The sequence below is a fragment of the Cetorhinus maximus genome, chromosome 17 (assembly GCF_964194155.1).
Source record: "Cetorhinus maximus chromosome 17, sCetMax3.hap1.1, whole genome shotgun sequence".
Lineage (NCBI taxonomy): Eukaryota > Metazoa > Chordata > Chondrichthyes > Lamniformes > Cetorhinidae > Cetorhinus > Cetorhinus maximus.
Window position 1 is genome coordinate 52,269,503 of NC_135895.1, and position 26,715 is coordinate 52,296,217.

At 41.7% G+C, this 26,715-nt stretch overlaps 1 protein-coding gene across 8 annotated transcripts in view; it reads right to left on the reverse strand.

Annotated features, from left to right (window-relative positions):
- The window catches only part of fggy (FGGY carbohydrate kinase domain containing), a 371,941-nt gene that overhangs the window by 90,825 nt on the left and 254,401 nt on the right, over positions 1-26,715 (reverse strand). For 6 of the 8 annotated variants that reach the window (XM_078561205.1, XM_078561208.1, XM_078561207.1 and 3 more), the window contains 4 exons: positions 26,294-26,355; positions 17,461-17,608; positions 11,268-11,342; positions 3,837-3,957 (listed from right to left, as the gene is read on the reverse strand). In XM_078561205.1, coding sequence (XP_078417331.1) covers positions 3,837-3,957; positions 11,268-11,342; positions 17,461-17,608; positions 26,294-26,355 — 406 coding nt within the window. Of the gene's footprint in view, positions 1-3,221; positions 3,372-3,836; positions 3,958-11,267; positions 11,343-17,460; positions 17,609-26,293; positions 26,356-26,715 lie in introns of all 8 variants that reach the window. The other 2 variants (XR_013579315.1, XM_078561209.1) reach the window with 2 other exon arrangements.

Sequence of the window (26,715 nt, forward strand, 5' to 3'; positions counted from 1 at the left end):
GCTACTGACCTTTGCTCTCAGTGATTCCAGGTTTGCTTTGTGGGGATTTCCACATTTCGAAATCTGGACCTTTGTCCAAGTTTTGTTTGCATAACTGGAGAGTTATCAGCATTAGCAATAGCTTCTGGCTGTAACTTAATCTCAAGTTGCTATTAATGAACATTTTTTTCCCTTTTGATTCTAGACCTGATCCTGGAATACAATGGAACTGTGGACCTCTGCTAAGGTTCAAACATCAAAACATTAAAGTAAAAGTAGAAAGCATGTCAATTAGTTGCATGGAATACAGACTAATGGAAGACATTTTATCTAATGCAGTAAATTGTCTCACCTGATAGAGTTGATTTCTTCACATGGCATTAGGAGGGCCTTAATAGCCACAAAATGGAACAGAGATGTGGCTGACGCCATTTTAATCTGTTTTAATTCTGGGTATCCAAGTTACATACCTGTTTCAGAATGATAGGTCCCTTTTAACATTGAAATTGGGGTCCTAAGACATAATAGTATCCTGGATGCCATTTTAGGCAGGAACTGATAGGAACTTGCACAGTGTAGGCTTTGAGAAGTTCCAGGGCAATGGAAGGGAAGAGGCCCAGCAAAATTAAGTCTTGAATTATTTTTCCGTGCTTCAAAGGAGCAGAAATGATCCTCCAGGACCCACAACAATTTCAAATGGTTTAAGTATAACAATAAATGAATTATTAAGAGCAGTAACATAGAGCAGGTCCAAAATCATTAATTAAAATTAATAGTTTATACAAGGGAAGGATGAAGGCAGGTGACTAGTTCATTTTTGTTTGGATAACTATGTTATGGGCAGGTTATTAATGGTGTTTTTTATTGCAGGATCTTGGCCAAGTGGTGAATGGTGGAGCCATGGTGGTGAAAGGAGTGTCCCCCAAGTATAGCAAAGCCAAAGCAGATGTTCTCAGATAGTCCATCTGGAGGGAAGAAGTCCCTGCTGCATCCTCCATGCTCCCTGCTTCTCTGCCTACAGTGCCCTCTGGATGTCTCGTGGCAATAATGGCGAGGTTGTGGAGGACACAGCAGTCCACCATGAATTTGGAGACACACCACGGCAAGTGGTCCAAACTGTGTGATTGTCATTGAGAACGGCAATGATCTGCTCCACAAGGTTCTGATGGTTGCAAGACTTTCACCTTGTTGTCCTCACATGGTGTGATTTGTACGAAACAAGTGAGTGAAAAGCATCTCACCTGCAAGTCCCTTTAAATAACAGTGGTGGTATTCCCTCATGCAGCTGAATACATGCTCAGCTGAGAGTGATTAGCACATGCATATACTGGGCCTTCATGGTCCAAGTTTCAGAAACCAATGTCAAATCAGCTAGAATGCCACAATCAAATTATACCTGACATTACCGATCCACACACGGCATGCCCATGTTAGCGACTTCCCTGTTACATTCTTCTCTATTTGATATAAACGTACCAATCACACACAAGGATTGGTGAAAGAATAATGTGGGTTCTTTATTTGAAGATAAGGTTATATACAGATAATGTACACTGGGAGCTAAGTATAGTACATCTGACCTCTACCCTGCTGTTTACGGACTAACTAACAAGTCATGGGACTACTACATCATATCCTGTCGAGGTAGTAATGATTGACAGTAGTTTAAGATACACTCCCTTAAAGGTGTATGCACATCATATCACAACACTTCCCAGCATGGGGCACTGTAAGGATCGCACCAGAAGAGTGTTGCATGCCATTTTCTTACTTTGCCGTTAGGGAGGCCAATTTTGCAACTCAGAAATAAAAACAGAAAGTGCTGCAAACACTAGCAGGTCAGACAGCATCTGTGGAGAGAGAAAAGTTGGGTTGACGTTTTAGGTCATTGACTTTTTACAAGAACCAGGAGATGTTCCAGCTGTACAGTTTGTACAAAAGAACAAAGGGAAGGAAAATGGGGTAGAGAGAAACACAATAAAGATTTTGCTTTCATTAATAAAGGTTGGTCTTGTGAATCGTTAGGGGTTAGGAGATGATTAAGTGATAGAAGTGATAATGGCTTAACAAAAGGAAGCAATAATGAGAGACATTAGAGAAACAGTACCTCATTTTTCAAAGAGGCACTTTACAATCTTCTTGACTCAACATTGGCTAAGATTTTTCCCTAGTCGGGTGGGTTCAGCAGGGGCGGTTGGGAAGCCGATCGCTGCCCGCAATCAGGATGCGACCACGATTTCCATTTGGCAGGCCAATTAAGGCCCGCCCAGCGTGTTGTAGCGCTCAGCACTGGCTGTGGGGAAAGGGGGAGGAGGGCGAGCGGGGGACTTCGCCCATGTGCCCAGGTGCGTGCAGGAAAAACTCCCTGAGGCACAGAGGTGCCTCAGGGAGATGAAGAGTCTTGAAAATTAAAAATAAAGAATTGTAAAATGTTAAAAAACATGTCCCCTCATGTGACTCTGTCACATGAGCAGGGACATGTTATTAATGAAATGTTAAAATTTTAATTTAATTTTTAATAGCTGTTGGAAACCTCATCTTACCTGTGGATGAGGTTTCCTAAAAAATCCAAAGGCCGCTTGGCCTTTTCGTCTGCCCGCCAACTGTAAGGTTGGACGGATAGCAAAACACTTAATTAAATTTTAACTTTAATGGCCTTAATAGGCCTTTTAATTGTTGGTGGGCGCTCTGCCGATTCCCGTGCGTGCCCACCCGACGAGCAGAAAATTCTGGCCATTGAGTTCAACAATTTCAGATTCTAATCTTTGTCCTCGCATTTTATTAGCATGTCTTGTTTTTCTCACCTTGCTTTCAGATGGCAGCTTCTCAATATTCTATCATTCATACATCATTTGGAGCCATCTTTTGCTTATTTACTTGTCCCATTACCATTCCCTTTGGCTCTGTCCTACCAACTCTTATGTCATTTAATATTTCCCGTCTTCCTCCCTATCACAGACCTTCTCTTTTGTTCTTTTTCCACCCTCCCTCATTTCACTTACATAAAAGATATTACCTTTCTAACATTTCCCAGTTCTGACGAAAGATCAAAACCTTAAATATTGGGCCAGATTTTCGAGGAGGAACCAGGAAACCTCCATATTTTCTTTTTTGGGGAAGTGGGAGCGGGATGGAGTTAGGTTCACCACCTATGGAGACAGTGTGGAGGTGGCCACAGAGGCAAACATGCCAAGGTGAGCTGCATGGTTAGAAGCATGGGTAAGGCCTAGTTTTAAACTTACCTGTCAAAAGGTTCCCGAATCCAGACAACAGTTCATGACTTCTCTGAGGAGCCATGAGCCACAAGTCCTGGAGAAGCTGGCCATACTCCGTGCGTGAAAATTATGGGAAGGTATGGGGTCTTTTTTTCTCCACAGATACTGCCTTCCCTGCTGAGAAGTTTGCATTTCCTATTAGATTGTTGCATTTTCTATTTCTCGTTTAAAAAGATTACCTGCTTTATTTTTTAAGGAAGATTCTCCAAATACTGTTAACATGATCTAGCAAGGGAGCAGATTCTGCAGGAAAGAAACGCATAAGTGAACAACCTTTTTGACAGTGGGTGTTCCCATGACATTTTGACCATTCCTTCAATGTTTATCAATGTCAAGCCAGGTTGTTTCCCCAGGAATGGGATGAGAAATTTGCTGCTCTGCACGCATCTTATTTATTCAGTGCAGCACCTTTCTATACCTTCATTTCATCATGATAGGTATTTCTCTTTCTCTATTTGTTAGCCAATTAAATAGCTAATTTTTATACTCGTTAGTTGAGAATTTAGAGAAGAATTTAACCACCCAATTTGATGCATCACCTCTATTTTATCTCCTTCCTCTCCCCCCCGCCCACTTACCTACCTGAAATGTCTGCATGTATTTGTGCAAATAGCAGATTTTTGCTCAATCCACCACACATAAAGATTGTGTCAATTTGATGTCCTGCTGTCAGCATTGTTTCCAATATGTGACGGGTTCCCAGCTGAATAAAGGCAAATAGAACCATGTTTTTAAGTGCAGAAGCAGTTATTAAACAGTTATGAAACTTATTGCTTGCATTCATCATTAATAAATTTTCATAATAATTGCCCATAATATTTTAAAAATGCAATAAAATAATTTAAGAAAGAAATGCTAATTACAATTACGAATTCCAACATGTGGTGTGAGGCATTCGACTTATGTCCAAAATGGACCCCATGTGAGTGCATTGGTCTGTATTTCGGTCTGTGTTTCGGATGTATTTTAATCACATTGGTCTAAATGTTGCGAGAGTGGGTACCCTGTAAGACATTTTCCTTATTCCTAAGCTCTGCCTTAACTTGGAGCGATTGGCAAAAGTGGCAATATGAAGAAAAACATTTTTATGCAGCGAGTGGTTAGGATCTGGAATGCAATGCCTTTGAGTGTGATGGAGGCATATTCAATTGAGGCCTTCAAAAGAAAATTGGATAATTATCTGAAGAGAAAAAATCTGCAGGCCTACGGGGAAAAGGCGGCAGAATGGAACTAGGTGAGTTTCTTTTGCAGCAAGCTGGCATGGACATGATGGGCAGAATTTAATGTCCTTCCTCCCCCATGGATAGTTTGGTAGCAGCTGTTTCTGAGCTGTTTCAATGAAGAAAAGTGGTCAGAGACCTGAGATGCTGCATTTTCAGCCTAGTAATGATTGATAGAAAGGTTGCCGCGTTTCAGGATTTCAGAGTACTATGCCACAAGGAACCTTCTTGGAATATATATAGAAAATGCAGCTATTGAATGAAATTTAATTATCAAGAGTGTCTATATGCAAGTAGGAATAGAAGATTGAAAGGCAAAACTGTAATGGAACAGTGGACTGCCTTTAAAGAAGAGATGGTTCAGGTACAGTCAAGAAACATTCCCACAAGTTGGAAAGATAAGGCGACCAAAGCCAGAGCTCCATGATGACGAAAGAGATAGAAAGTGAGAAGAAGCAGAAAATAACTGGGTATTGTATATAAGAGTCTGGCACATAAAAGGTTAATGGGGGACTGAGCACAGTACCACCCACACAGTGATGTAAGAGAACACATGATCTGCATCTAAGGGTCAGTGTAACGTTGGACAGAGCCATGTGTAGAAGCAAGCATGGAGACAACTCCTAGCTTAGACCTTTATTGGAACTACGTATATAGTTTCTAGCAGTTAATAAATACTTGCTGTTGAAATACTTAAGACTACAAATACCTTAATAAGACCTACTGAACTACTCCCAACACCTTACAACATGGCAGTTGCGAATGGAACAACTCAAAACCTTGGAGGAACTGCAGAAGAAAGTTAAAATTCTAGAAAACTGAAGGAAAAATCAAAGAAGCATCTTGACCTGAAGAAAAGCTCAAGAAGCGAAGGCACAGAAGGAAATCGCCACAGAAAAGCCCCAAAGAAAGGCATGGAAACTAAAGGCAGAAATTAAATTCCTCACTGCAGCAGAAGACTCCAGTGTATCTCATGGAAGTCCAGCTTCACTACCCAGAGTATGCAGAATCAGCAGGCCTAGCAGGGGTGAGCTAAAATTCCTGGATGGCACAAGTCCTGAAAAAAGTTAAATACTACAGTGGTCAGAAATTGCTATTTAAATCACAGTCTGAGAAAACCAATTCCTGAGTCAGCGCCTGAACGTGGTGGCCGAGCTCACTCCAAACAAAGAAAAAATTTAAAAATTAATTGATAATTAATCATGATGTTTAGGCAACTTTAAAAACACAGCGAAAGCCGGGATTCGATGCTTCCAAGACTCGAGAACATTACAGTAAAGCAGGGAAGAGTCTAACCAGTCAATCTAGACAGCCATTGTTGAAAAAATGTAAATGCTGAAATCAGGAATGCCATCGCTGTGGGAGCCCACCAAAACTGGCAAGCGCAGGAAATCCCTTTGTGAAGAAGCGTATGGCAGTGTTATCTTGGATTTTCAGAAACTTCTTAAAGCTGAACCTGCAATTTAATAATTTTAACCATGGATCAGAAATCCACTCTTCAGATCAATTTGGAATTCTCCAAGGCCCAGATCAATCACAATATTGGTCTTTGGAGAAAGAGATTCCTTTGATACATGATTGCTTCAGGTATGGAGAAAAAGACAGAAGCTGAACAAGTTAATACACTGCTTTATCCGGTAGGCCCGGTGGCCGACGATATAACAGCTAGACAAGGAATCAATGAATCATCTGCAAAATCTGATGAATTTTTAAAAGCATTTGAAGCTTATTTTAACCTCAGAAGTAACAAAGTTATTGAAAGGGCTACATTTAATCTTCATCTCCAGCAGCCAGGAGAACCTGTCAACTCTTTTATTAGTGAAGTGAGCTGTATAGAATGGCTGAAGGCTGTGATTACAAAAATCTGAGCTAATCAGGGGTAGAATAGTTGTATGAGTGGCGGACGGCGCATTCCCAGACATGCTTCAAGCGAATGAAGATCTAATCCTTGAGAAAGCCATTCAGATTGTCAGGCAATCTGAAATCTGCAGCAGAGATCCACATTCAGGGGAGAAAGCAAACTGTGGTACAAAGTAAACCCCACTGTCCAGTTAGTGAACAGCACAGAAACAGAGGCACTCCAGGCCAAGGAAAGCAATATTCTAACCAACCAGTAGAATGACCACGCTAGCCCAGCAGAGCAAAGTGATCAGGGAGTTAATCAAAGCAGGCATGATCAACCCAATTTCAGCCCAATGCTTTCAACATAACTGAATAGGAAACTTCGGAAAGCTGTACAAAACCAAAACATCAAAATGCACAGAAGATGCCAAGAGGATTCACAAAGTTGAGACAGAACACCAAGAGGACACACAACTATGTTTCTTGGGTGAGGTCAAAGATCCTGAATTTTCTTTCTGGAATATGGACATCTTGGTTAATGGCCACCTCACAAACTTTAAGTTGGACATAGGAGTCAGTGTTACGTTACTATCAGGCGGAGAACCATGGCTGGTGACCCAGTGATTGATGCCACCCACAACACACCTGTACAGAGCAGAAAGCATCAAACTCCTGGTGAAACTCATAACAAAGACAAATGAATCCAAGAAACCCTGTTCGTGGTTCACAACCAGGGCTGTTCGCTGCTCAGCTGAAAAGTCTGCGTCATCATTAATCTTTTACAAAAAATTGACAAGGTCAACCAACAAGGGCCTGGCTCCAAGTATAAAAATGAGTTTCCCAAGGTCTCTATGGGATTAGGGCGGTGGAAGAATGCATACAAGATCACACTCAGGGAGGATGCTAAACCCATGTGCCTGTTCACGCCTCGAAAGATTCCACACCCACTCATGAAGAAAGTGCCACAGTAGCTGGACAAGATGATAAACATGCGGGCCATCTCCCCAGTCACACAACCAACTGCATGATGTTCCGGGAAGTTCCCAGTCCCAAAACCAAACCGGTCCATCCACATTTGAGTAAACTTGACACAACTTAATAAAGCCGTAGCCAGAGAAGTACATCCAATGTCTTCTGAGGACGAAAGCCTGACTGAACTCTCTAAGAGCAAAATTCGACACCAATGGTGGCTTTTGGCAACTTCCCCTTGATGAAGAGTCCAGGTTGATGACCATATTTATTACCCACTTTGATTCTGCTTTAACCACCTGCCATTTGGAATCACCTCAGTACCATAAATATTTCAACGTACAATGTCGGCCATTTTGCAAGGCCTACAGGATGTCATCTGCCATATGGGTGATGTTTTGGTTCATGACACAACAATGGAGGAACATGACAAAAGGCTCACAGCAGTCCTAGAATGCCTGCAGGAAGTAGGACTGATGCTGAATGAGAAGTGCAAGTTCTCTAAGATATCAATTCCTGGAACACATTGTCAGCAATAAAGGCATCACTGCGGATCCATAGGAAACAATAACTATTCCAACCCCATTTCCAACCCCATCCTCGATTCTGGAAGTCCAGAGATTCCTGGGAATGATGAACCAGCTGGCCAAATTCTTACCAAATTTGCCACAGGTCAGAGAACCTTTGAGACTTCTACTTGAGAAAGACCAAGCATGGTGCTGGGACACACATCAAGAACAAGCATTCACTCGCATCAAAACAATGCTGGTCTCATCTGACATTCTGGCCCACTACGACCCACACCTGCACACCAGCAGAGCAACGGATGCTTCGTCCACGGATCTCAGAGCAGTCCTACAGGATGGAAGTCACCGACCAGTGTACTATGCTTCCATAGGACTGTCGGATACAGAGACGAGCAAAGCTGTCATCCAAAAGGAAGCCTTTATAGTCATGTGGGCATGCAAGACATTTAAGACTACATCATTGGCCTAAAGGTCACAACTGAAATAGACCATAAGTCACTGGTCTCATTGCTAGAGGAGAAGGAGCTGGCAAGGATGCCTCCCAGAATCCAGAGAGTCCAACTACACCTCATCTACGTGATAGTGTATGTCCAGGGCAAAAGCAAAACAACGGCACACACACTTTCCAGGACCACAGTGGACCTTCCGACAAAACAGGATGTCAATCTGATAGAGGAGCTTGAAGCATACTCCCAATTGACAAGGAGACACCTGCTGGCGACCACATGTAAACTCCAACAGATTTGCCAGGAACAAATGAGAGATGAGGAGTGTGCCTGCATCGGCCGCTACTGCAAACAAGGGTGGTCACAATAGAGACCAAGTTGTGGTACCATGAAAACTTGATTCGAAGAACCAAAACGCTTTACTGTTATTGACAATATCCTGGTGTACAATGAGTGGGTGGTCATCACAGTTTCCCTTCAGCCGGAGACCCTTCAAAAAATACACCAGGACCACCTGGGCATCATCAAGTGCAGGACACAGACCCAGTCCACCGTTTGGTGGCCAGGCATTTCCAGGACAATTGAAGGCATGATAGTGAACTGTCAGGTGTGTGCACTATACAAACAGAACCAAAGGGAGCCCCTTATCCCCACACAGTTCCATACCAGGCCAAGGGGGAGGCTGGGTGTTGGTTTATTTGTCTTCAACAGCAAATCGCTCCTTATAGTGGTGGATTACTTTTCCAGATGGGTTGAGGTGAAACAACTGTACACGACAACGACAGATGCAGTAGCTAAAGCACTAAAAGAGATGTTCGCAAGCCACGGCCTCCCAGGTGAGATTGTGTCCGATAAAGGCCCACAATTTTCAAACTTGCACTTTGTCCAATTTGCCATCATGTGCCATTGTACCAGCTCCCCAAGATACCCAAAGTCAAACCAGGAGGCCGAAAGAGGGGTCTGCACTATTGAAGCCCTCATAAAAAATAAATGAAGACATCCAAACAGCACTGTTAACCTACAGGTCCACCCCGTTGCAATGCAGCCTCGCCCCATCCAAACTCCTGATGGGCAGAAAACTGCACACAACTCCCAATCCTGCCACAGAAACTAATACCAGGGGTGGTAGCCAAAGATTATCAGGACATCCAAGACAGAGAGTAGTCTTACAGGCAGAAGCAGGCTTCAACCTACAACAAAAGGTACCACACCAGGCACTTGCCACAACTACAAAATGACAAGGTCTGGATTAAAAACCTGGAGATGGGCACTATCACCTGGAAAGATGATGACCAACCCCGGTCATACCTCGTTGGCACCCCAGAGGATACAGTCAGGAGAAACAGGAGAGGCTCCTCCTCATCCCCGAAGGGTCCCTCCCACTATACAGTGGAGAAATTGAGGGAAGACACCCATATGCCAGAACAATTTCCGATTCACCAACGCTTACCTGCAGCAACAGAGCATACCATTCCTCTGACAGTAGTGAGAACAAGACATGGAAGAAGGCCTGAACCTATGAGCTCAGAGACTTGAATTGGGGGGATGGGGTAGTAGTCATGATGTAAATACATGGGGTAAACTGGGATAACTTGTAAATATGTTAGATAAAGACTTGGGGGAGGTGTAGTATAAGGGTCTGGCACATAAAGGATTAATGGAGGCTGAGTACAGCACCGTCCACACAGTGATGTAAGAGAACACATGGCCCACACTTAGAAGTCAGTGTGGTGTTGAACAGTGCGTAGAAGCAAGCATGGAGACAGCTCCTAGCTTAGACCTTTACTGTACCTATGTATATAGTTTCTAGTAGTTAATAAATAATTACTGTTGAACTACCTAAGACTACAAATACCCTAATAAGACCTACCAAACTAAGCCCAACACCTTACAACAGGTGCACAGATCTCAAGCTGATAATATAAATGAGAACCCAGCTGACTGTAGAAAGTTCAGAGGGGCAGGGAAAAATGAAATCAGAGAGGCAAAAAGAGAGTATAAGAAGAGACTGGCAACTCTCATAAAGAGGAATACAACAGTTTTCTATGGGCAAATAATTAGTAAAAGTGTAGTAGAGAAGGGGAGGGGGCTGATTAGGGAACCAAAAAGGAGATCCTTGCATGGAGGCAGAGGGCATAGCTGAGATACTAAATGAGTACTTTGCATTTGTCTTTACCAAGGAAGAAGGTGCTTCCAAAGTCAGAGTAAAGGAAGAGGGAATTAAAATATTTCATGGGCTAAAAATTGATTTTAAAAAAGAGGTATTGGAAAGGAGGTAAATTAATGGGAGTAGAACTAATATATACAAGTTCAAAGCTAATTTTAGAACTGGAGTCAGGAAACACAACCCACAGAATCAGTAAGCAAAATATAGAATAAACTTCCAGAGAGTGAGAGGGGGCAAAATCCTAGCATTTTTAAGAAACAAATGGATGTTAGAATGGCCAGGGAATGGGGAGGGGAGGTAAATTAGGTTCTCTCTGTTTGGAAGAAATAAGATGGGCCAAAATCCTTCCTCATCTGAAATTATCTTATGATCCTGCGATCAAAATTGACCAGGGGCTTTGTTATCTGATCCCACAGACACATTTTCACAGAATACTGTGGAAATTTAGGTTGTAACTATTGGGCTGGACATTCCAGGGAGTCTCCTTTGCTGCTGAAAATATAGTTGGGTAGGAGAACAGCATGTAATAGACAGAGCTAATTGATCCTACTACCAATGGATCAGATTAAAGCTCTGCAGTCTTGACACATCCAGTCATGAATAGTGATGGACAATGAAACAACTAACTGGAGGAGAAGGCTCCACAACTATCACCATCCGCAATGATGGGGGAGCCCAGCACTTGAGTGCAAAAGAAAAGGTTGAAGCATTTGAGAACATCTTCAGCCAGAAGTGTCCAGTGGATGATCCATCTCAGCCTTGGTCCAACCATGAACAAAAGAGTTGAACTCTAGAATCCTATATATTGCTTTAATGATGATTGATTAGTTATGATTACTTACTGCCAAAGCTTGAATTGTGGCTAAGTAAAGCTTAGCAAGGTCATCAAGATTGTTGGACAGTGCCAATCCAGTTACCTATTGGTGAAAAAAGGTACTTGATTAGGACTTAAAACAATAACCTTAAGTAAAATTGTTTTGTCTTCAAATGATTTTTTGCATTATTAACTAAGGAGTTAATAATTAAAAATTGCTTTTGTAGGGCCATTCTTAGAATTCTTAGAAGTAATAAACATAAAATTAACTCTGAAGGATTATCAGTGAAAAGGTTTAGGTGAAAAGGATAGTTTCTAAGGAACTATTTTCAATACAAATAGTTTTTGTTCCATGTCATTTACAGAAAAGGTGATGAAAATCTCCAAAGGGTCTTCAGGGACTGTGCAATTATATCACTCGCCTGTAAGGCTGAGCACAAATCCCTACTAAATAAATAATTGAGTAAATCTCAATCTTCTTTGCTGATGGACATTCAGACAAGTCAGTTAAAGCAGTGTCTGCCAGGGCTTTTGGTTTTTAATTAGATCTTGTCAAACATGTTATTCTTCCTTTGAAAAGAATGCACTTAAATTTTAAATGGATACACAAATCGTTAAAAATGGGAAGACAAGTTGATAAAACTGTTTTAAATAAAACACATATGGGATTCTGAGTTTTATAAATAGGGGGCTGGATAACGAATCTGTTGTGGGACCTCTTGCTGATTTTACCTCCAACCAAGGTATGAGGTCAATTACTCCTGCCTAGCTACTGCCCAGCTAAGGTTAGGTGCCCATTGTAATTCTGCCACTGAATTAAAATTGATGTAAAATCAATATAGTTACATGAAATGGGACTGTAGCTGACCTTGAATACAAAATTTCAATGTCTAAAGAGAGCAAAAATCAGTTTGTTCCCCTCTAAGTTCCTTCACTTGCCTGTGTATTTTCTTCCCAGTAAAGAGCTTTGAAACATTCTTTTATATGAAGTATTCTACTATATAAATATAAGTTAGCATCAGTGATTTAAATTTATTTAGATATCTGTCGTCCATCCTTTTATCTCAAATTTATGTTTTGATGGTACTGGTTTAGGTAAATTAAGGGGTTAGAATCAGTGTGAGAACAGCTCCAGCTTCCCCAACAGCGGCTTAAAAACAAGGGCAAATGCTCAAAGTTACCATATTAATGTTTCTGCTAATTTCTAACAGGGTAGATTGAATTCTTACATGGAACATTGCATGGAAAATGCATGTATGTATTAGTAATGTGCTGATTTAAACATTCTGCAATTCCATCAGTCAACTTACAAACTCAAAATTTATTGGAAAAAAACTAAAGGGACTAGAAATGTTGTACATAGCACAAATCTCAGCCAAATAATCAAGTAAATCTCAATCCCCTTCTCTTGGTAGAAAATCAGACAGGACAATCAGAATAGTTGGCTGTCCAGGCTTTGGCTTTTTAAAATAATTTCTTCCCAAGTGTTATTTTTCCTTTTCACAGAATTGTTATGGTGCATAAGGAAATTATTTGGCCTATCGTGTCTGCACCAGCTCTCCGAACGAGCATTATGACTCAGTGCCATCCTCCTGCCTTCTCCCCATAACCCTGCACATTGTTTCTATTTAATTAATCATCTAATGCCCTCTTGAATGCCTCGATTGAACCTGCCTCCACCACACTTCCAGACAGTGCATTCCAGATGCGAATCAATCGCTGTGTGAAGAAGTTTTTTCTCACATCGCATTTGCTTCCTTTGCAAATCACTTTAAATCTGTGCCCTCTCATTCTTGATCCTTTTACAAGCAGGAAAAGTTTCTCCCTATCTACTTTGTCTTGCCCCCTTATGATTTTGAACACCTCTATCAAATCCCTTTGCTGTTTACTCTCCACGGAGAACAGTGCCAACTTCTCCAATCTATCTTCATAACTGAAGTTTCTTATCCTTGGAACCATGTTTGTAAACCTGTTCTGCACTCTCTCCAATGTGTTCACATCATTCCTAAAGTATGGTGCCCAGAATGGTACACAATACTCCAGTTGAGGTCTAACCAATGTCTTACACAAGTTCAGCATAACCTCCTTGCTCTTGTACTCTATGCCAATATTGATAAGGCCTAAAATACCGTATGCTTTATTAACTGGTCTCTCCTCCTGACCTGCCACCTTTAATGATTTATGCACATAAACACTCAGGTCCCTCTGCTCCTACACACCCTTTAGGTTGTACCCCTTATTTTATATTATCTCTCCATGATCTTTCCACCAAAGTCAATCACCTCACACTTTACTTCTCTGCGTCGAACTTTATCTGCCACATACCTGCCCACTCCACCAACTTGTCTATGTCCTTTTGAAGTGCTACACTATTCTCCTCACAGTTAACAATGCTTCTAAGTTCTGTGTCCTCTGCAAACCATGAAATTGTCCCTTGCACATCAAGATATAGATCATTAATATACATCAGGAAAAACAAGGGTCTCAATTATGACCCTTGGGGAACTCCACTACAAACCTTCCTCCAGCCTGATTAACTGTTTCTCGAAGCTTCCTCATCACTGAAGTTAAACTGACTGGTCTGTAATTGCTGGGCTTATCCTTACAACCTTTTCTGAACAACAAACATTTCTACAATTCTCCAGTCCTCTGGCGCCTCCCCCGAGTCTAGAGAAAACTGAAAGATTATGCCCAGTGCCCCTTCAATTTCCACTCTCACTTCCTTCAATATACTTGGATGCATCTCATCCAGTCCTGGTGCCCTGACAACTTTAAGTACCAATGGTTTATCCGATAGCTCCTCCTTATCAATTTTGAACCCTTCTAGTGACAGAGTTTCCTCATCTGTCACCATGGCATGGGTAGCATCTGCTTCCTTGGTAAAGGCAGATGCAAAGTATTCATTTAACACCACACCCTTGTCATCCGCCTCCATCTGTAAATCCCCATTTTGGTCCCTAATCGGCCCTACTCCTCCTTTTACCACCCTTTTACTATTTATGTGCCTATAGAAGACTTTGGAATTCCCCTTTATGTTGGCTACCAGTCTTTTCTCATAATCCCTCTTCGCTTCTCTAATTTGCTTCTTCACCTCTCCTCTGAGCCTTCTGTATTCAGCTTGGTTCTCAGTTATATTTTCTACCTGACACCTGTCATAAGTATATTTCTTCTTTATCTTAATTTCTAACTCCTTTTTCATCCAGGGAGCTCTGGGTTTGTTTGTCCTACCTTTCCCTTTTGAGGGAATATACCTTGACAGTGCCCGAACTATTTCTTCTTTGAAGATAGCCCATTGTTCAGTTACAGTTTTTCCTGCCAACCTTTGGTTGGTTCCAGTCTATCCAGCCCAGCTCCATTCTTGCCCCATTGAAGTCCGCTCTCCCCCGTTAATTATTCTTACTCTGGCTTGCCCATTGTCCTTTTCTACTGTCATCCTAAACCCTATGATACAATAATCACTGTCTCCTAAATGTTCCCCGTCTGACACTTGATCTACTTGGCCCACCTTATTTCCAAGATCCAGGTCTTGCAGTATACTGGACACATATTGCTGGAGAACATTCTCCTGAATACACTCTAGGAGTTCTTGCCCCTCTTTTGCCCTTTACCAAGACCCCAGTCTATATTTAGGTAATTAAAGTCCCCCATTATAACTACTCTATAATGTTTTCACCTCTCTATAATTTCTGTGCAGACTTGTTCCTCTATATCCGACCCACTAGTTGGTGCCCTATAGACTATACTGAGCAACACAATTGCACCCTCCTTGTTCCTTAGCTCCAGCCAAATTGATTCTGTCCTTGAACCCTCTGGGACATCCTCTTTCTCCAGCACTACAGCCACCTCTCCTCCTTTTCTTCCTGCCTTATCTTTCCTGAACGTCTTGTACCCAGAAATATTTAATACCTAGTCCAGCCCATCCTCGAGCAAGGTCTCTGTTATCACTATAATATCATAATTCTGCATGGCAATCTGCACCTGTAACTCATCAGTTTTATTTACTATATTCCAAGCATTCATATACATGCAGAATAACCCTGATTTAGACTTAATATCTTTCTCCCTTACTCCGACTCTGCCTATTAACTTACTATTCTTTATTCTAGTGCTATCTGTCTCTCCCAGTGTTTTGTGCACCTTGGAATTAATCTGTAATATTCTCTCCTGGTTCACACACCCTGTCCCAGTTAGTTTAAAGCTCCCCCATAACAGCACTGGCAAAACACCCTGCAAGGAACTCAGTTCCAGTCTGTTCAGGTGCAGCCCATCCGAATTGTACAGGTGTCATCGTTCCCAGAGCCAGTTCCAGTGTCCCAGGAATCTAGAACCCTCCCTCCTGCACCATCTTTCCAGCCACGCATTCATCTGCCTTATCCTCCTATTTCTGTACTCAAGTGCACGTGGCTCTGGGAGTAATCTGGAGATTACAACTTTTGAGGTCCTGCTTTCTAATTTTCAACCTAGCTCCCTAAATTCTGTCTGCAGGACCACATCCCGCTTCCTACCTAAGTCATTGGTACCAACGTGGACCATGACCTCTGGCTGTTCACCCTTCCCCCAGAAGAATGTCCTGCAGCCACTTAGTGATATCCTTGTCCCTGGCACCAGGGAGGCAACATACCGTCCTGAAGTCACGTCTATGGCCACAGAAATGCTTCTAAAATATACATTTCAAGTTTCTTCAAGGATGGATTGTTTGAACTGTTTGATTCTTAGTGAGAAATTCTGATCATCGGATTTGCCCATCATCAGCAACCTGGGTGTGACCATTGACCAAAAACAACTGGAACAATCACATAAAAATTGTGTGGTAATGAGAGACTGAGTATTCTGTGATGAGTGGTTCACCTCCTGACTGCCTAAAGCCTTTCCACCACCTAACAGGCTAAAGTCATGGAATACTCTCCACTGGCCTAGATGGTTGCAGTTGCAACAATACCTAAGAATCGCATTGCCATCCAGGACAAAGCAGTCAGGTTCATCAGCATCCAATTCATTGGCTTAAACATCCACTCCACCCACCATTGGCATTCCCTGGCTCTAATGTATACGATCTACAGATGTACTTCAACAAGGCTTCTTTGGCAACACTTCCCAAACTCACAATCTCCACCACTGAGAAGGACAAGGGTAGCGGGTGCATTTGAATACCATCACCTCAAATGGGCATCTCAGTATAGTGAAACGATGAGCTGACTGATGTTTGGGCATTCATTCTGAAATCTTGCCATTTAGCTGAGCTCATATTGAACCCACAAAGTACTTTCTATGAGTGCACTAGTACGCTTTCACAATTGAGCAACTACAAGTTTTTTTTTTGGACACGCAATCCTTTCCCTTTCCCTGGTCTGATGTGCAGTTCTTCTAACACTGTTGCTTCTGTTTCATTTCTACATCACTCTCTGTCAAGTGCAGGATCTCCTGCTGCCCTTTTATTTTTGTTTGCTTTTATGTAACCTCTCCCCCATTTTGTTCTGCATCTGACTACTACATTTTTCTTCTCTATCTCTTCATAGAACTACTTTCTCTTGCGATGCTGCCTGAGCTTTCTGCGTTACCTGCAAAATTATATCTATGAAAACACGAGAAAACTAAATTTAAATTAATCTGGTGAGCTTCCAATCAGCTGTTTTCCAATAATTTCACTTCCCAGTGGAACATTCAATGACATTACCTTGTGCAGCTGTAAATGTGCCTCCTCTTGGGAGACTGTGATATAACATGGGGGGCAAGAAGGGGTAGCCTCACCTTTCCCAACAGATCAAGCACAAAAGAGAGGGTTCATCAGGAAAATTGGAGAAATAAGACAAAAAAAAATCAATAGAAAAAATCTAATCACATCCGCTTACACTGAATGCTCTCTGAAAACTTACATTTCTAACAACATCAAGGAAGACAATGCCATAACGAAAGAAGCAATTCCTGCCTCAATTTGCTGCATCAAAATGCAAACTACATTAAAAAAATGAGGTCAGACTTTTTGGGCCAGCAGAAAACAAATGTTTTCAATAGTGAAACAGACAGCAACCTTAAGCCAAATAAATGGGAAAAAGGGGCTCTTAAAGTAAAATATGTCAGCACATACTGACAAAAAGAAATAATTTCAACAAAAAATCAATCAAATTGGCAGTTAAAAATGAATAATATGCATTTTTTTCATTTTGTCATTGTTCCAAACAAAAGCTATAAAAGGTTTCTCTGTAAAACTGAAATGTACCTACCATGCCCTTTAGGGTAGGATCTGCTAAGGGAGATCTGTTACCATGGAAATCAGGCCAAACATGTAAATCAACAGTAAGCATGCCCACAGCATAACTCTTTTTAATAGACTCCAGGTGACTGTTTAAGTACATGTAGACATTTTTCCCACTGAAAGAAAACATTCTGAAATCAACCGTTTTGTAACTAAAACATTCCGCAGTTATAAGCCAAGAATAAAAATGGCCATTTAGGTGCTGTCATTTTGGGAATAAAATAGGGAAATTTTTGAAGACTGAGCTAGTGTTTTACACTGAAAAAAACTTACAGGCCCTACTTTTCTCTTCAAAGCCATTGGGGCACATTCAAGGGATGGAAGCATATGCAAATATGCACTGGGGTAAAATTTTACTTTGTGAAAATTCTACCCTTATATTCATTTTATTTCACTGTTCAAATGTATTCCAAACCACAGCCTTTAAGGTGACATCTGCTCAAGACAAAGGTTGCCTGCGGCAATTAGGAATACATCCTCCAGATGATAATTCCTGTCAGTGGATTAATTCCTCTTTCAACGTTGACAGAAGTTAACTTGGCCCTTAAATGTCTCATTTTCATAAACAATGACCAATGATCACAGCTTGAATAGGTTTGATTGGGCATGCATTTTTTTTACCCAGGGAAAAATTGGAAACAGACTGTAAATCAATCCATTTATAAATTATACCTATAATTTATCATGTGTGTATGAACTGCTTCACTCAAAAATATTAAATAAATCCTTTGATTTTGTGGTATGCAGTATAAATTGAGGGCCAAAGAGGAAACAATGTGGATCTGATGAGCAAACTGAAAGTTAACTAGTGTGCAGGCTGGTACTTTGAGAATGTTTATCTCAAACAATAATTTTAAATTTCATATGGAAATAGTTTTATAAATGTGGGGAATGTTGCAGATCTACACATTTTAAAATCGTAGTTAGCAAAATTTATGTAAAAAAAACACTGAAATCTGTTTGCCTGATAGAAAATGGCCTGCATTTTCAAAGCTGCAAAAGGAGTCTGATATTCAGAAGGTTCAATTCACTCAACTGATGTTACGCCAGAGACCCACAGCTCTAGATTAGGAATAATATCAATCCATTTTTCAATTTGTGTCTCTATTCAAATCACAGTTGATTTTGCCACAAGCTGGTGCAGGTATGACCTTCAAACATCTTGTTTGATTTCATTCAAAAGGCCCAGAATTCCCACAAGGATCACACCAAAAGTTAGACCAGTGTCTATGCTGCTCTTAATGATAGGTACCTATGCCAATATTTCCTGTTAATTGCATTAGAATAAGTCAGGAGTTTTTAAAATCGGCATAAACAACTTTGGCCTGAGGAAAGAGTAGAACTTCTTGTCATATTCTTCATGGAAGTGTCCCTTTATGCACAAACATTAACGTTCAAATGCAACAAACCATCATTTGTATACATCAAGCACAGCAAATGCAACTGTGGAAACTTTTCAATTTTTAACATAACTCATTCTGAGGCCAGAAAAATACATTTGTTAATCAGCGGCAGGATGTTTGGGTGGAGGTTTTGCTGCATTGGTGCAGAAGATCGAGGGAACACAGGTGTATTGTCAGCATAAGGTACCAATTTCCTTGATTTTTTTTTGTACCAGAATCAGTGTTGTGTTATTCTTACACTGTTGGTTCAGTGCAAGTTTTCAGGAAATTCCAGGTCAAAGGCTTTAACCTTGCTATCAATGACACATTTCTTTTAATTCAAATACACAATGTAGATTAGAATAGTCTTATATGATTTCAGCTGCTATGGATTCTCATTCAGAAAGCCATGATTTTTTTTCTCTGGCTGTTTTCTCTGCCCAAATAGTGTAGAATTTAAACTGCTCAATTAAGAAATAGGGGTGCATCGAGAATGAAAATAACAAATAAGAATTAGCCAACTTTTATAAGGATACATTTGGAAAGTCATTTTTTTCTATTTTATCTCACTTGTAATCCTAGTCAACGAGATAAGTTCAATAGTGCTACTGGTATTTTGGACAATAAACAACTGTCGTTCCGACAGCTTATCCATAATGAAGTTAAATTTACATGTTAGAAAACTGCAATTTGGGAGATGCACCTTTCACAGGTAGCTGGAGCATGGAAGTGCACTGAAGAGTAGAAACAGACTTCATAAACTATTCATAGAAATCACTTTCGTAGTTTATGAAATTCATTCCCAGCCAAGCTGCTTCATTTTTGAACTTTAAATACACCAATATTTTAATAAAAGTGCCCCTCCCATTACTTCTGGGATGAAATTGCACTGGGTGATATTAACATATAAACATGATAATAAGCTAAGTATTTTAAATAGGGTGCTGCTATGTTAAAATGGTAGGCAAAGGAATTCCATATGAACAAACTAACGTTTTTATATAATACAATCAAAAAATGCTGGAAATAGCAAGCCAGCAGCATCTTTGCAGAGAGAAACAAAAGTTAACATGTCAGGTCAGTGGCATTTTGTCGGAAAGAAAAATGTTCCAGATATAATATGTAATGTTTTAAGCAAGTACATAGGTAGGGAAAAAGAGTGAGGAGAAAAGAAGAAAAGGTAAATGTGTGATGATATGGAAGATGAGAGTGATTAAATAACAAAACGGATGATAGTGCAAGGCTTTCAAGAGTGTAATAATAGGACAAGTAAAAAAACAAACAAAAAATAATCTAGAGGAGTTGAAAATGGCAACAGCAGAACCACTACCAGCACCTACTCCCTAAAAAATGGGAGCAGTGGTTGTGATCTGCAATTCTTAAGCTCAATGTAGAGTATGGAAAGCCATTAAGAGCCTGTTCAAAAGATGAGGTGTTGTTCTTCAAGCTTTGGTTATGCTTCGTCAGTAGGAGGCCAAGGTCAGAGATGTCAGAGTGCGAATGGGACGGAGAATTAAAATGACAGGCAACTGGAAGTTTGGAGTCATGCTTGCAGACTGAACTAAGGTGTTCTACAAAGTAATCATCCAATCTGCCTTAGGTCTTCCCAGTGTGAAGAAGACCAGATTGTGAGCTGTGAATGTAATATACTGTACTAAATTGAATAAGTACAATCACTGTTCATCTGGAAAGAATGTTTGGTGCCTTAGGCGATGAGAAGGGGAGAGGTGAAAATGCAGTTGTTGCGTCTCCTGCACCTGTCTGGGAAAGAAAAGGGATGGGGGGTGGTTTGATGGTGATTGAGGAGTGGACTAGGGAGGGAGTGATCCCTTTGGAGTGCTAAATGGGAAGGGGAGGGAAAGATCCGTTTGGTGGTGGCAGAAATGGTAGAGGTTGATCCCTTAAATGTGGAGCCTGGTGAGATGGAAAGCAAGTACAAGGGAAACCTTATTGTAGTTACAGGAGGGAAGGGAAGGGGTGAGAGCAAAAGTGTGGAAAATGGAATAGACATGGTTGAGGCCCCTGTCGACTATGAGGGAGGGGAATCCTCAGTTGAGGGAAAAAAAGCAGACATATTGGAAGCACTAGTGTAAAAGGTGACATCATCAGACCAGATGTGACAAAGATGGAGAAACTTAGAAAATAGAATAGAGCCCTTACAACAGGGGTGGGGAACCTTTTTCTTATCAAGAGCCACTCATACATAAATAAAATCAGTTACAAGCCATACACACACATAAAAACGAACATAATTTTTTTTTAAAGAGAGAATTCAGAAACATTCAACACACCCACTGCTTTAATGCAATGGCTGAATTTGCTTTTCTTTAATGAGCCTTGTTATGTCTGCTGAGACTGATGACGTTGCAACTCGCAATTGGCTTTTCTCTCTCTCTGTCTCTCTATCTCCTTTCCCACTTTGTCTGTGTCTCTCTCAACTCCTTCCCCACTTTGTCTCTCTCTCTCCTTTCCCACTCTTTCTGTCTGTCTGTCTCTCACCGATTCCCACTTTGTCTCTCTCTTTCCGATTCCCATTGTATCTCTCTCTCTCTGTCTCTGGTTCCCACGCTATCTGTCTGTCTCTCTCTCTCCTTTCCCACTCTGTCTCTCTCTCCTCCTCCTTTCCCACTCTGTCTCACCCCCAAACCTACCGAAGGCAGTGATTCAACTATTCAAGGCTCTGGCAAACTCCCAGTCCAAGGATGCACTTGGCCCTGGAGCCTGGGCCTCTTCCTCAGTCTGCAGAGCTGAACCCCTGTCCTGGGACACCAATGGAGCTGGGTGGGGGTGTTAGCTGCCAATGGAGCCGGGTGTCCTACTCCTTTTCTCCCTCACCCCAGGTGACTCACACTTCACCACCTGATCAGCAGCCAGCAGCTTCCCATCCCAGCCCTGAGCTCCTGTTTCTGGATCTTAGGCCTCGCTCTCTCCCCACAGCCGGAACCTCTAGTGACTGTGGCCGAGGCTCAGGCATCAGAACATGGCCGCAGCTGGCCCAGAGTACAGCACGCGGTAGGGGGGCGGGTGGATTTCGATAGCTCTCGGGAGATGGGCTGGGAAGTGCGAGACCTAAAGTGGTGGAGACATATGTGTCATATGCACACGATATGCATTTTTTTAAAATCTCACCGCGGGTTGGATGTAAAAGTGCAATGGGCTGGATCCGGCCCCTGGGCTGGGGGTCCCCCATCCCACCTTACAAGAAGCAGGAAGTAGTCAGGATGACAGCGAGAGTGAGTGACTTATAGTACATGTTGGTGGACGGCCTACCCTCAGAAATGGAGATAGGGAAATCAAGGGAAGGAGGGAAAGATTTGGAGGGGGACCATATAAAGGCGAGTGGGTGGTGGAAATTTGAGGCACAATTGGTGGAAATTTCCAGTTCGGGCCGAGAGCAGGAAAGAGCACCGATATAGTCATCAATGTACCAGGAAAAGAATTGAGGGAGAGAACCTGAGTAGGACTAGAATAAAAAAATATTCCATGCATCTCAGAAAAGGCCCAGGACTCATAAATGTCTCCATAGCAACACCTTTTTATTTAGAGGAACTGAGAACAGTCAAAGAAGAAGTTGTCTCAGGTAAGAACAATCAGCAAGGCAGAAGGGGGTAGTGTGGGTGGAGACTGGGAGAGCCTTCTCAGTTCCTCTAAATAAAAAGGTGTAGGTATGGAGACATTTATGAGCCCTGGGCCTTTTCTGAGATGCATGGAATTTTTTTTATTCTAGTCCTACTCAGGTTCAAGATGCAGGGGATCTACAGGCCATCCTGAGGGGGAATGGAGGTGTAGAAGAACTGACTTTCCATGATGAAAGTAAATGTTTAGGAACTTTTAAAATGGCAGAGGGTTTGGAGGAGTTGCAGGTGTAGGTCAGAACATGTTTGTGTGTTAATTTTGCCTAGCACCATCTCACCCCATTCATTATTAATTTGGGACACTAATGCCTGGATTTTCCCAGAAATGGCTGATAGGTTTTTCCATTTTCGCAGGGGCAGGACTATAGTTGGGCTGGGCTTTGCACTTGCATGATTCATGGAGGCAGCTGGCCATTTAAATTACCAGCTGCCTCCACTGAAGTGGGATTTTGGAAGAACAGGAGTGTGGAATCCAGAGTGTGTAGAATAGAAAAGGTAAGAAGATGTCTGAACTTTGTAGAGCTGTTTGGATAACCATGCTATCCCTTTAGGGAGGTAAGGTACCCCTTTCGATAGGGTCCTGGGACACTTTTAGGAGAGGTATGGCATCCTTTGGGAGAGATAAGGCACACTTTGGGATTGTTGAAAGTGAACATGATTATGCACTTCTTATGCACAAAATCATTGGATCTGTCAAGCTGTTAAAGAGCTTTCCAGCTGTAAAGGAACTATTAAGTTTCTGTTAAAGAGCTGTCTAGCTATCAAGGAACTGTCCAGCTGTCAAGGAACTGTCCAGCTGTCAAGAAACTGTTAAAGAGCTATCCAGCTGTCAAAGAACTGTTAAAGAGCTGTCCAGCTGTCAAGGTACTATTAAGTTACTGTTAAAGAGCTGTTCAGCTGTCAAAGAACTGTCCAGCTGTCAAGGAACTGTTAAAGGCCAGAATTTTCCCATCGGCGAGTTGGGGGCGGGGCCCGCTCGTTGACACAAAAATGACGTGGGATGACATTGGGAGGAACCCCCGATGTCATCCCAGTCTATTTAAATCTTTAGGAAGGCGGGAGGACAGCAAAATCAGCTGTCCGCCCGCTAACCTGTCAATGGCCAATTGAGGCCATTGACAGAATAATTAAGATTGTTAAAGACACTGCCCATCCAACCTTAAGGCTGGCAGGCAGGCCAGGAGCCCCAGCGGGCTCCTGGTTATCTATGAAACTTCATCCACTGGCAGGATGATGTTTCATGTCCATTTTTAAAAACTTAATAAAGTTTCTGTGCTTCTTATTAACATGTCCCATCTCGTGTGACATTGTCACATGAGGGGGACATTTTAATAATTTTTTTATTTTTCTATTTTTAAAGTTTTTTAGACTGTTAGTAATCTCCCTGAGACAGCACTTTGACAGTTGGGGAATCCCTCCCCCCCACACAGGATGCGCTATTGGGCAGCCCGCTGAGCGGGCTTTAATTGGCCTGCCCACTCAAAATGGTGGCAAGCCCCGTTTCGGCGGTGGGGGTCAGCTGCCCGCCCGCCGCTGGTGGGGTCCGCCCGCCCACCAAGGGCAAAATTCTGCCCAAAGAGCTATCCAGCTGTCAAGGAACTGTTAAAGTGCTGTTAAAGTGCTGTTAAGGAACTGTCCAGCTGTCAAGGAAAAGTTAAGGGGCTATCCAGCTGTCAAACCTGTCAATGCTAAGAAATTGATAAAGAAAAGGAGAATAGAATATGAATGTAAACTAGCAAAAAACATAAAAATGGACTGCAAAAAGGAAACATTTGGCTAAGGCAAATGTGGGTCCATTACAGGCAGTTTCAGGAGAATTCATAATGGGGAATAGGGAAATGGCAGAGAGGCTAAATGGTTACTTTGTGTCTGTCTTCATTGAGGAAGATACAAGAAATCTCCCAGAATTAGAGAATGAGGAATTGAAGGAAATTAGTATTAGTAGGAAGGTTGTATTGAAGGAATTAATGGGACTGAAGGTTGATAAGTCTCCAAGACCTAATATTCTACATCCCTGAATGTTGAAAGAGGTAGTTATAGAGATGTGGATGCATTGGTGATCATCTTCCAAAATTTCTATAGATTCTAGAATGGTTCTTGCAGGTTGGAAAGTAGCAAATGTCACCCCACTATTTAGGAAGGAAGGGAGAGAAAAAACAGGGAACTACAGACCTGTTAGCCTTACATCGGTAGTGGGGAAAATGCTAGAATCTATTTTAAAGGATGTGATAAATGGGCAATTGAATAATCATAATCTCATTGGGCATAGTCAACATGGATTTATGAATGGAAAATCATGTTTGACGGATATGCAGAGTATTTCTTAAATGGTAAGAGATTAGAAAGTGTAGATGTACAAAGGGACCGGGATGTCCTGGTTAATATGTCACTGAAAGCTAATATGCAAGTGTAGCAAGCAATTAGGAAGGCTAATGGTATGTTAACCTATGTTGCAAGAGGATTTGAGTACAGGAGTAGTGAAGTCTTGCTTCAATTGTATAAAGCCTTGGTTAGACCGCACTTATGTTCCCATGTTCTTATGTTTCCATCCAGGAAGTGTTAAACCTGTCAAAGCTAATTAGGAAATGCCAAAGCTGTCAATAAACTGCTCAAGGATACTTGATGAGTTGGTATAGAGGGGGTAAGGGCAAAGGGTGGCGGGTGGGAGGCATGGGTTGGCACTAAGTTGGCATTGGGAGTATGGGAGAAATGGGCTGTATAGGGGGGCACTAAGTTGGCATTAGGGTATGGGGGCCATGGGGGCTGAATGGGGGGCATAGGTTGGCATGGGTGGGTCATAAAGAGTGTGTGGGGACTGAGGGGCAAGGGCTAGAGGAATGTTTTTTGTTTATTATTATTATTTATTTATTTGAACACAGTGCTGGGGCACAGAGGCAGGCCTTGCACCCAACCCGCCGCCACTTCAGGCAGCCTGAACATTCATGCTGGGGTTGCCCAATCCGACACCTGTTTCAGCCCCATCCCCCCACCCCCACCACCGAAAATCCGACCTGCAGACAGACATTTTTCAAGGTCAGGTTCACTGAGCCGGGAAATATCCTGGCTCTGTGAACTCGACCTGGGGGCAAAAATCTTGGCACAAGATTCCATTGCAGGAAAGTCTGCTCCTGACAAGAAGCTTCACTCAATGGGAGTACATATTGGAAAATATTAAAATTAATGCTAAGAAAAAAGTGGATAATAACCCATAATTTCCTGACATATCACATGTTCATAAAACTGGTTCTTTATTATGTTTCTCAATTAATGCATACAAATGTAAGCCTAGGAATTACTGTTGGCAATATTAGTGATCAAATGCTTAATATGTTCAGATGATATTTTTCTGGGCACACAGAAGGAAGTCTTATGAACAGATTAAGTATTTGTTCACTAATATTGACAGCAGTAATTTCTAGGTCTTGTGAGATGCATTAGTGATTTATTTATTTCTTTGAATGGACCAGCATTGGACTTTATAATGTGTGATAACTACAGTTGTGGGTAGGTTTTTATACAATTCAGAACATAGGGTCATATCTTGTATCGATTTCAGAATTATAACTTGATGTAGTGATGTAAGGTTTTAATTATTAAGTAGGGCTTGCTCAAGTTAATATATTTTCTGCAAGTGCACAGAAAAAACTGTTAAATAAAGAAAATACCACATGGAAGCAGAAAAGCTTCCAATTATCTAAATCAAATTATACCGACAATCTTTAAAAAAGAGGCAAGGTTGAATACCGATTAAGGATCACTTCAAAGCTATAAGAAACAGACAGACCTAGCTTTGGCTTTGGACTCCAGCTCGGCGAATGCAGCATGGCCTCTAATGACATGGTCTATCTAAAACAAAGAAACAAGTTGTACCAAGGCTTAGTTTTCAGCATAATAGAGAGCTGTAAAGTTCAAATATTTGCACGGACTTTCAAAATTTCAATCTTCCAAAAATTTTTGTTTCAGTATAAAATTATTGGATAATACCAGAAATAGAGGCCTGGCAGTGGATGGAAAATTCTTCTGTGTTATTTGTAACAATGGGGTGAATCTTCAGCTCGGTGAGTGGGCCCCGCCTCCACTCACCAAGGCGTAAAATGACGCGGGGTGACATCGGGCGTGTGTCCCAACGTCACCGTGTGTCATTTAGATTTTCAGTTTGGTGGGCGTGCAGCCAAGTCGGCTGCGCACTTGCCGAACTGTCAAAGG